Raw genomic sequence first — 12346 nt, 5'->3', positions numbered from 1 at the left:
TATTTAGTTATCCAAATATATATAATACATCATAATATTTAAATAAATTGAAATAATAAATTAAAGTTTAATTTGAATAATATAAATACATATAAATTCAAGGAAAAAATAAGAATATAGTTTTCAACTTTTTTCTATCAAAAAATCTATTTATATGCAGTTATATTTATAAAGTTAAAACAATTGTATAAATGTTTAAGTGAATAGCTATATATAATATAAGTATTTCCTTATAACAAATAATTCGTTACATAAAAAACATATACCTTATTATTCGTTTTACTTTTTTCTAAACTTAATTTTTTCATATTTCTTAACTTTTTTATGGTAATAAACAATTGTTAATATACATGTTATACATAATAAAATGAAGGGTACAAAGTATAAGAGGTTCATCAGAAAAGGTCCAGAATAAGAAGTTCTAGATAATACTTCTCCTCCAGCTTTTTTCTTTATTTCATACGTATACTCTAATAACGATTTTAAGGGGGTTTCTTTCAATATTTTATTTAAAGTTATAGACCACCCACGTGAAAAATGATGCAGTAACCAAAGCATGCCTCCTAGAAGTCCGCTATCGCAAAGAATGTCTAATAAGAGAAATATTGATAACAACATTAACAATATTACAGGTATAAAAATTCGTAATCTGCATTTTTTAAGTACTGCTTTTTCGTAGACTTTATTATTAATTGTTCTGTTCATTTTAAGAAAATTGAAATAATCTATTTCCTTGAATATTTTTTTTTCAAGATAAGAATATTTTTTTGTTTCAAATATATTAGATTTATTTTTCTTAGTTTGTTTGCGATATATCGTGTTCTTTGATGAACTTTTATTTAAATATTCGTTTTTTGTATTGATACATTTTTCATCACTATACATATTTTTATTTTCGTTCCCTGCATTATATGATATACATTCTTTTAGTCCTGTAATACTTGAATCCTTATGCTGGTTACAATTTGCAAGTAATCTGTATGTTCTTAAACCTAATTTTACATATATATTCGGATTTTCACCTATTGATTTGTTATGCTTTAAAAAAAACAGGTAATGTTTGTCATTTAAAAGAATAAATAATCTAAAGATGAAAAACAGCATTAATAAAAACGAAACAAGAAAAATAAGAATAATATAAATATGCATATATGTTTATATCATACAGTGTCATTGCTGAAATTAAATATCCAAATTAAAAGAATAAAAGCAGAAAAATTAATAAATAAGGGAAATTTAATATTTTTTTCCATCATATATATATATATATTATTGTAACATATTAAGTATAGAAAATATAAATAATTGAATAATAGACTTCTGAGGATAAATAATGATATATTTATTTAAAATATCTTTATTTAGGTTTTCATTCGTACAGTGTTAATAGATTATATATACCTATAATGTTTTCCACAACTTATACAAAGATATATAACATTTAAATATATTATGTAATTTTAATATTAATTTTTGTTCTAAAAAATAAATTTTCATTGAAATAAAATATTCTGAATTCATTCATAGTAAAATGACATACATAATATAATTATTTAATATATTAGTGAATTAAATAATGCTGTATTAATATTTAAAAATAAAAAAATATAAGATTGCTTAATATTTTGGAATATTCAGTTTATGTAGTATATGGAATATACAGAATATAGTATGTATAGAATATAGATAATATAATTATCAATATATTTTGATTATAATTAATTTTAACACTATATATACATTAATAATTTTAATTTTATAAATATATATTTTTCCAAAAGTTTAATATTATAAATAAATAATGTTAATTATTATAATAACCGAATAATGGTAATGATATATAAAGATATCAGTATACTGTACAGCATTTTATATTTTTTTTAATTATAATACTTTCATTTTTTAACAGGCTATAATATTCTTAAAAAATATAAATTATATTGTACCGCAAAATCTATAAAGCAATATTATGTTAAATGTAAATATATTGTAATTTTTGTATAATAGTTTTTGAAAATTATTATTACTAAATAAGCTAAATTCTTATCATTACATTTAAACAATATGTTTTTAGATTTTTGACTTAATTTTGTTTTTTAGTTTATTAAACATATACATTTAGGAGGAGTTCTGATTACTAAAATAAATAGAGTAGTAAATTTTGCATCAAATATATTATTAGTAGTATATTATTGGTTCATTAATATATTTTTTTAATTTTATCAAGAATAAATAGTCTTTTCTTTTTCTTATTATACTTTTATATTATAATAAATATTTAATGATTTATTAAAATAGAATAAAATCAAAATTTACACGAATGTAATAATAAAAAAGTAAAACAGCATATCAACATATAAATTAGACCCCAACTTTAATATTCAATGTCAATAACACTTTCATAAAATATATACAAAAAATAGAATTACACCAATATATGTTGACTGTTTCTTGGATACATCGTGAAACTTAATCCATGAAACGTAAAAACTTATAAAACGGTATATATGAACAATTTTTATAAAGAGTTCCTATTTTTTTACTTTATTTTATTTAAAAAATTATCGTCATAAATATGAATGAATTACTAATAGTTAATACAAGTTATATGTATTTATATATATATATTTAAAATAGGACTAAGACATTGCTAAATACATTTTTGGAAAAATAAGAATATAGCACAATTGTGTAAATAAATACTTACATAAGGAAAAAAGTTTGTAGAAAGCATATATTTATATTAATTAATTTTATTGATAATTTAGAATTTTACAGTTGTATAATACATGATTAGAAATTCACTATTATCAGAAAAAGAAAAAAAGGATCTGTACATATTAATATGATTGTGCTATCAAATTTAATTAGATAATTTAATCTTTGAAAGAGATAAAAGATTAAATAAAAAAAAACAAATTTCTTTATTAATTTACTATTTAATGTATATTTAATTAATTTTAACATAATTGAATTAACACTATAATTAAGCGCAATAATAAATGATAAATATTTCTGATACTTCAATTAATTATTATAGTTTAGAATCACAAAGTTAGTAAAAAAGTATAAATAATCGATATTTAACATGGATATTTTTTCATTATATATATATAATTTCACATTTATATAGTGTATAAAAAACTAAAATTATGTTAAAGAGTTTTTAAAATTAAATATTTTCTATAAAATATTTTACATAATACATATAATATAAAATAAACATTAAATATTAGGTTTTCTCATTAATTAAAAATATATATATGTTCACACATATTAATACGGTTAAATATACCATATGTTGTTCATAAAATACCAAACAAATAACATTTGCTTTTAATTTAAAAAAAATGGAACATTTACTTAACAACTTGAACAAGGAATAATTTTAGTCTACAACAGATATAAGATAGAGTGAAGCGCTCCATTATTTAAATATAAATTATCACAAGATTCAAAAAATTCATATTCAATGCAACATTACATATTCATTTTAAAGAACAAACATGTTTTTCATAAAAATACATATAAATACACAAATATTTATATTATATAAAACACATTTATTAAAAATTAATTAATACATTAAAATGAATATTTGAGTATATTAAAATATTTTAATTCACCAAAAAATTAAGAGCTTAATTTGTAACTATTGTGCATTAAAAATCTTAGGTATTTAGACATATTTTTATGAAAGTATGGTAATAGTAGTTATAAATATTAAGAATATAAAATTAAATATAACAAGCTATTACATTATATTAATGGCATTTTTACATAAAAATATTTGCTTATTATTATTTATTTCACTCAGAAATATACTTAATTTTTTTATATTTTTCATAATTTCGCAAGATTTTCGGAATAGCTACTATAATTAAGGCAGCTAATAAAATGATAAATACAACGAATGTTCCTAAAAAAAAATATTCTGCTCCTGGTATTATTTCCTTTGTTGGTAGTAGTTCTGTTTTTATTTTTGGTATAATTGTTTCTAGATGTAATCCTTCATATATAAATTCCCAACATGTTTTAAATGGTGTAAAAGGTGCCCCTTCAACTGATTCATACGCACGTAATATGGGTAACCCTATTCCCATTAAGAAGAAAAAAAAGAATATAGCAATTCCAAATCCGTAGCTTCTAAATTTTATTTTTCTTAAAGCTATATTTTTAATTTTCCTGTTTTTTTCAAGAAAAGTGTCATAATCTTTTTTTCTTATCCATTTTTTTTCAAAATGGAAATGTTTTCCATCAAACATTCCATTATTATAATCCACGACTTCTGTATAGTATTGAGCCTTATTTAATAAATTTCTATTTGACTCTTTGTTTTTTCCTTTATCACCCATTTCGTTATTGGATATATCATTTTTTTCATGATCTGTGTTATATGGTATTTTTTCTTTTAATCCTGAAATGTTTAAATCCTTATTCTGTTTATATTTTGCCAATAATCTATTATTTCCTATATATAATTTTTTATCAAATTTACAGATTTCATCCAAAGATTCGTTAAACTTATTCTAAAAAAATATAAATGGTAAATATTATATTTTTAACATAATGAATAGTATGACGCAAGAAAATGAGATATATATTAATACAAATAAAATGGTGAAAATAAGAATAAGTAAGATACTCGCAAATAATATTGTTATACCATATCATTGCAAAAATGATATATCCAATTAAAAAGGATAAACATATAAAATTTAATGATAGATAGTGGCTTATTTTTTTGATACATCATATAAAAATTTTATTATTCTAATATATATTGTAACGACAAAATTAGTGATAATATAATATATATATTATAATAAAGGATGCTATATTTACCTATAAAATATTTTTGTACAACTGTTTTTTTTTAATAGAAACATAATAAAAATTATATAGCTATAAAATATTTTATACCAATGACAAAGAAAAGAAATATTAATAATGCATTATATAACTTTATCTTAATAATTTCTAGAAATAAATAGTTTTATTAAAATAAAATAATTTGAACTTGTAAACAAATATTAAAAATATAGATTTTAATATATTACACTAATTAAATTATTTTTTTAATAATCTTATTAAGAATGAAAAATAAAAATTATATACATTATTTTAATATTTCCGAATAGTGAGTTTATATATAATATGAAACGTATAGTGTATAGAATGTAGACAATACTTAGTTCTCTACGTTTAGATAATAAAAATTAATTTTACAGTGTTATCCTATTTATTATTTTAATTTTATTAAAATAAAGTTCTAGAAGAAACTATTATTAAACAATATTAATTATTACAACATGATAATGATAGTATTAATAAGTGAAAAAGGATATTTAGCACAACATTGTGTGATATATTTATCTTAATACATGTTTTGTTCCCTATTAATGTAATTTTAAGCGTTATTCACTATAATGTACCTAGAAGGTAGGATTAATATGATTCTACCTAATGTAAAAAAATATATATAATTTAATGACACATATAGTATGATTTTTTATTTTTGTACTTTAATTTTTGAAAATTATAATTTTTATTGAAGTTCAAACTAGACAATTATTAATATATGACAAATATTTATGTTCCTGCATTTTATAATTTAATTTTTCTTAAATTAATTATATATAATTAGTAAAAATATTAATAGAATAAAAAATAAAAAAATAAATAAAAAAAAGAGATTAAAGGAAAAATACGCATAGAAATAATGCACAAAGTTTCATTAATTTAAAATAATAACAAATGAAAAAAATTTACATATAATATATAGGATAAGATATCTATATATCAAATAAAGAAAAAAACAGTTTAGTTAAATATACGATATAGTATTTTTTCTTTCAATCTAATATCAGAGCAAATGTATTATTTATTATTTTATCTATACATGGAGTTGTAAACTACTTTATAGATTCAGCATAATGAATCAACAAAAATATCGAAATATTATTTCAGTTAAAACAATTAAGGGAAAAATTACATCACGTAAACATTTTTCTCTTATGTTATATTTCTAAGAAAACGATAACTCTAAAAACACTATGTACAAAGAAAATTATTAAAATAATTTAAAATATAAAATTATAATATTGTTCTTAAAAAGCATTAACTTCTAAGAGCATAATAAAAAATTAAACAAGAGAAAAAATAGTTAAATTTTTTAAATATATTTAGAAATTAACAAAATTAACATTATTACATATTTATTATTCTAAAGTATACACATTATAGTTCTTAAATATTTATTAAGAATCTTGTTTATATTCTCCTACAATTTCTCAGAATTTGGTATTAGTTTTTTACGACATTTAATATTACTATATAAAATAAACAATAATATATTTTTAATATTGACAAAAAAAAAAAAATATAAATTATAAAATAACTATAAAGAACAAGTGAACTATAAAATAAAATTATTCCAACAATTTATGTATAAATGAATAATTGCAATTTTAGAAGCACTTTTCATTTATAAATATTTTTGTGTTCTATTTACTTTTTATCAATATAACTGCCCTTACCTAAATTGTTTATGTTTTTTCCTTCTTTTAATAAAGGAATCATATTCTAATGACTTAATTTCTTTGTAAAACATTAAATTTACTTCTTGTTAAGTATATATACAAGTGAATTGTATTATTATATATATGTATATCTTAATAAACATTATATATATTAAGTACTATGATATTTTTAATTTTTAATACATACACACAAAACCAGTTAAATATTAAATAATATTAAATTTCAAATTATTATTATCATATTTATACTAGATATATAGAAAAATACCATTATAAAATAAAATGTTCATTTAAAAATTCAATTTTATTAGAATATACCATACCTCTCAAAAGATCATAGCAACAGTGTATATATGTATGTCTGTATTTTGTAGTTCTTTAAGAGAAATTGCTTACAAGTTGCATCTGTTTCATATTTTTAATATAAATTGTTTGTTTAATGCTTCTAAAAAATATACATACATCAATCAATACGTATAGTCTTTACATACATGCTAAAAATGTCAACGTATTATATAATAATTTATAAATAGGGGCATTATACAAAATAGTAATAATATTTTTACTAAATCGCAAGATTTATAATGTAAATACTGTACTCGTAAGAATTATAAAATTAAGTTCTAAAGTGGTCTCTTCTTAAAATTTGTCACATAAGAGAATAAAGCTCGTTAATATCAATGAAAACCGTTTCCTATAAAAACCTTCACTCGAGCATTAATATACAAAAGAAAAAGAACAGACACATGATGAGTAGAATTAATTTATCTAAAAATTTGCTATTATTACATAAACATATATTATGTTATTTTTCATATTTTTTCTTTTTCCCAATCTTTAAGTTATTCCAACTATAAATGATAACTCTCTTCTATAATCCCTTTAATTAACTATGGCAATGAATTACTTCTATATTGGTGCTGTATTTTTAAGAATGCCAATCTTTTGTACCATTTTACTTCAATTGAAAAATGATGTTGTTTTCAGCAGTAATAATTATAAAAATTTTGAAACATCTTGATAAACAAAATTATCAGATATATATATGTGGAAAGATATACTGCATAGAACATAGTTCTTCAAATAATTTTAAATTATAACTCTTCAATTATAATAATCAATGAAAATATAAAATAATAACCATATATGTTAACTGAAATGTATTTTTAAAAAATACAGAAAAACAAAAATTACAGAATAAATTTTTATAATAATAATATTGCAAAAATATTAGGATACGCCTGAATATGTTTTTAAATGAACTATGAAAAGTTCACATATAAAGATTCGTGTTATCTATTTTAGTTAGGTAACAAAAACACCCTGAATTTAAATAATTATTCTTTTGTGGAAATTTTGTATGCCACTAAAGGGGAAGACATAAGACATTAAAAAAAGTAAATATTAATTAATAATATTAACGTTATTACTCAAGATTAACATAGATAGGATATATAATATTTATTATGGAAAACTCATCCGTATAATATATATAAGGACAATTAAATAAATAAATAAATAAATATGTGTATACTATTTCTATGTAAGATGAAAAATAAAAATTTTTTGTATTACCTAATAATTTGTTATATTAAAAATATGTTATAAATTAATGTAGCATTAATAAAAATATAATAATTTTTATAGTATGTTAACTACATATACAGTTATGTCACTAAATAAGAAATCATATTTTTTAAAATATCTGTGTTAGTGATGTAGAATTTGATATTAAACATATTATATATAGGACGAAATTATGTAATCCAATAAGATTAAACGATATTAATTAATTATAACAATAAAATCACCTTTTTTACATTATTATAATATACATAAATATAATTTATCTCATGTTAACTACAATCAAGCATAAAACTAATTAATTTTATGCCATGATGAAACTCTATATTTATCTGTATAACTAAAAGTATGTATATTAAATAATAATATGTTTGTCAACAAAACAAATTTTTTTATTTTATTTTGAATATATTTTATTTTATAAAGACGTATTCCCTATTATAATATATAAGTAATTATGAATTTTATTTTGGAATAATTTGAACTACAAATATAAATATGTAAATTCCTTATTTTAAAAATATATTCCACATTTCTTATTTTGAGAAAATATATATATTAAATAAAAAAAAAATATATATAATTCGTTATTTAAACAATTATATTTTCTTTAATACAATTACACTTAATTATATATATTTGGATTTTTTGCTTTGCATTACTTTTTATTGTTGTAATATTCTTATTAGTTTATATTATATTAAAAATTTACTTATTGTACATATCTATTTTAATATTATATGTTATATTTTTAATAAATAAATAAATATATAATATTTGCATCATATTATAGAAAAAACTTCAATAAATCATATGAAATGTTATTAATTTTGTATAACGTTTAAATAAATATATTGTTTAATATTCAGCATCAAGCTGTGATTTTCATAATATATTAAAAAAAAATAAAAATTAAAAAGTACATAAACAATAAAAACAAAGAATTGCACACATATACATGAATTTGTAAACAAATAAAATATTTCATAAAAACACAATATAAAACTCTCTGTTTTTTTTTTCTTCGCACATTAATTTTATCAAATATAATTAATTCTATGAAAATTTTGTTCACATAAATTTAAAGAATAATTGTGTTGATTTCATGAAATTTTTCTTTCTGAGGATCTTCGTATTGAATTATAAAATACAAAATTATTTAATAAATATCAAATAAACTTATTAAATAGAAAAAAAAACTTAATATATAGGTACTGAACTAATATTACATAAGCCAGAAAAAAAAAATAAATAATATACAAAAATAATACGAGCAAAATATCGTAAAAAAAAATGTATATTATAGAAGGATTTTGTTTTATTTATTTGTTTTTGTTTTTAATATATCGCATCCTAATTGTATTATTCTAATACTCAAAAACAAAATAAAATAAGAGAAAATATCTTATGAATTTAATATACTTTTTAGCACTATATTATTAGAGTTGTCAACATTATATTTGGATATTCATACTTTTTAAAAATAAAATGTGGCATATTGTTAAATTTTTATAAAAAGTAAAAATTTCAAATATTTCTAACTATATATAGTAAGACTACATATGTCTTATATAATTATATTTTGTAAACCTAGTTTTTATTAGTTAGTATTTAGTTGTGCTTTAAATTAATATTATATATATATAAACATAAGTAATATATAGCAATCTTGTTAAGTTTATATATGATAGTCTTCCTTGTTCATTAATATATTTATCAAAAATATTTTTAAAAAATATCACAGAATAATTATCATATAATCTCTAGAGAAACATCTATTATTCATCGTCTAACAACAGATTTAAACAAAATTGTTCTAAATCTATTTTTTGCATAAATACTAATACAAATTTTACTTCTAGAATTTTATTCTCTGTTATATCCTTAATGAAATATTTTATCTATATATAGTACATATAATTGTTATTTTTAGAAAAAATTTATATGTCGTTAAATTATAATTTTTATGCAATTTTATATTCTTAAAATTAAATAAATTCTACGTTATTAATTTTATTTCAATAATATTACTTAATGACTATTTTAAATAAATCTTTTATTAATTATTTGTTTTTCAGTATATACTACAATTATACTTATTTAAAAAAATATATAATGTTATTTATATTGATATAATAAAAAACAAATAAAATAAATTATAAATCAAACATTTACTGAATATTAAAAAAAATATTGTATATATCTAATACCTTAATTATTGCAAAAGTTTTGTGAACATTTAAAAAATTCATTATATTACAAAATAGAAATATGCTTGCCTTTTTTACTAAAGCTATTATTTCTTCCATTTTAATATGGACTTATAAATATTTCGATGAGGTACCATAATAATTGCATATAAATTGTCTTTTTTCTTATTTGCTATTTTATTTTTTTATATTAAATAAAATTTTTATTGAAATAATATATAAATATACTCTTTTCAACGAATGGATATTCATCTTTATTTTTAGTTATCTATTTATCGTAAATCATGGAACAAAGGATACAACCGAAATAATACATTCAACGTACAATTTACAAGATTACTAAGTAGTGAAACAAAAGTAAAAGAAGAGCGAAAAAAAAAAAAAGTATAAATGATTCACTATACAAAAGCGATGATTCCTTTATAGAAAGACCAAATTCATTAGAACATGATGAAGAATTTAAAAAAATATTTACTAATTTAATGCAACGTGATATTTCTGAACAAGAATTTAATGATTTGATGCAATACACAAAATTTCAAAAACAACATGATTCATCCAATATTAAACGAAATTTAAAAAAAAAACATAACTTAAAACATTGTAATATTGTTCAAAAACACAAAAACTCACATACATTTTTAAAGAAGGTAGACTCAAAAAATGAATCAGATTTATTTCAAAACAATTCATGTAATAAACGTCATTCATTAAAGCATCAAGATATAGATAAGGATCTTTTATATTTAAGAAAAAAACGGCAAGTATATTCTTTAGTTATGTCAAACAAGAAATTGATCAAAAAGATATTATTAGTTCTTTTTTATCTATCTATGTTATGTATTACTTTTATACTTTTATGCTGCTATGGAAAAACGGATTGTCCAGGTCAAGCAACATGCGCTTTTAAAAGGTTACATCAAATTATAAGTAGATACCTTTTAAATCAGAATATATAAAATTATTTATTATATAAATCTAAAGATAGTAATAAATATGAAAAAACAACTCAATGTGAAAAATTAGTCTCATAATATTTAAAATATATTACAGTACTTTAAGGGTATATAAAATTTTATATGTTTAATAATAAAAAATTATACTCCCTAATACAATTACATAATATATTAATTCATTATTTTTTCATATTTAATCTTGCAAAAAACACTTATCATAATTATATATATCCCTTAATACGAGGAAATTATTCATATTTTAATTGTTGGTTTAAATTATTGAAGTTTCATATATTATCTAAAAATATTTTTTCCAAAGTTATTTATATGCATATATGTTTATAACTATGAATATTTGCATAAAAAATATTAATATTAGAAGTATAGAAATATTAAAAATATAATTAATCAAATAACTTTAAATCATATTTTTCAGTGAATATATATGTGGTTCTTATTCCTTTTAATTTCCAAGAACACGTTTCTATAATTAATGAATACTTAGTAGTAAATTTAAAAAATAAAATGGTAATTAGTAGTTAACTAGTTTTAGTTATACGGTAAAATGTAGTATTCATTATTGTTATTTTTCTTCTGAATTAAGCTTTTTTTGCAGCGTATAAACATACCTCATCAAATATTCTCTTTTGTTATGTATATATTCGCATAAACTACAATTTACATGTTTTATTAATATATAATTTTATATTGTTTAGAATTAACCCATATTGTTACTTCGCTAAATAGAGTTCCTTTATAATAATATTATAATAATATATTTATTTTATCATATATGTCCTCACAATTTTAAGTAATTAAGGTATTTTTAAATTATATACCATTTTTTTTTTTTTTTTTCTATATATTCATCAAAAATTTAAATATAAAATATTACTTATTAATTCTCCCATTTATAATTATATTTTATTTAAGAATATTTGATTTCAATGTTCTTATGAATATATCCCTATTTAGAACACCAAATATTGTAACAATGAATAAGTGATCTCTGTAGTCTTATCTTTAAATATGATATTTTAATTATTTTTTGAAT

At 18.6% G+C, this 12346-nt stretch overlaps 3 protein-coding genes across 3 annotated transcripts; 1 reads left to right on the top strand and 2 right to left on the bottom strand.

The window, feature by feature from the left end:
- Nucleotides 1–279: 279 nt before the first annotated feature.
- Nucleotides 280–1256, bottom strand: MKS88_000817 (uncharacterized protein; the record flags this gene model as incomplete). Its single annotated transcript, XM_067219453.1, has 2 exons — nucleotides 280–1038; nucleotides 1167–1256. 2 exons carry the CDS (start codon nucleotides 1254–1256, stop codon nucleotides 280–282), a joined length of 849 nt encoding a protein of 282 aa, XP_067075598.1.
- A 2553-nt stretch (nucleotides 1257–3809) lies between these two features.
- On the bottom strand, nucleotides 3810–4753 carry MKS88_000816 (uncharacterized protein; the record flags this gene model as incomplete). The annotated part of the gene is made up of 2 exons (XM_067219452.1): nucleotides 3810–4529; nucleotides 4667–4753. 2 exons carry the CDS (start codon nucleotides 4751–4753, stop codon nucleotides 3810–3812), a joined length of 807 nt encoding a protein of 268 aa, XP_067075597.1.
- A 5644-nt stretch (nucleotides 4754–10397) lies between these two features.
- MKS88_000815 (uncharacterized protein) lies at nucleotides 10398–11295 on the top strand (the record flags this gene model as incomplete). The annotated part of the gene is made up of 3 exons (XM_067219451.1): nucleotides 10398–10466; nucleotides 10601–10679; nucleotides 10763–11295. The coding sequence occupies 3 exons, from the start codon at nucleotides 10398–10400 to the stop codon at nucleotides 11293–11295; spliced, it is 681 nt and encodes a 226-aa protein (XP_067075596.1).
- Nucleotides 11296–12346: the final 1051 nt, after the last annotated feature.

Source organism: Plasmodium brasilianum, chromosome 2 (assembly GCF_023973825.1).
Source record: "Plasmodium brasilianum strain Bolivian I chromosome 2, whole genome shotgun sequence".
Classification (NCBI taxonomy): Eukaryota; Apicomplexa; class Aconoidasida; order Haemosporida; family Plasmodiidae; genus Plasmodium; species Plasmodium brasilianum.
Note: the sequence above shows the minus strand (reverse complement) of the source record. Positions and strands in the feature narration are given on the sequence as shown.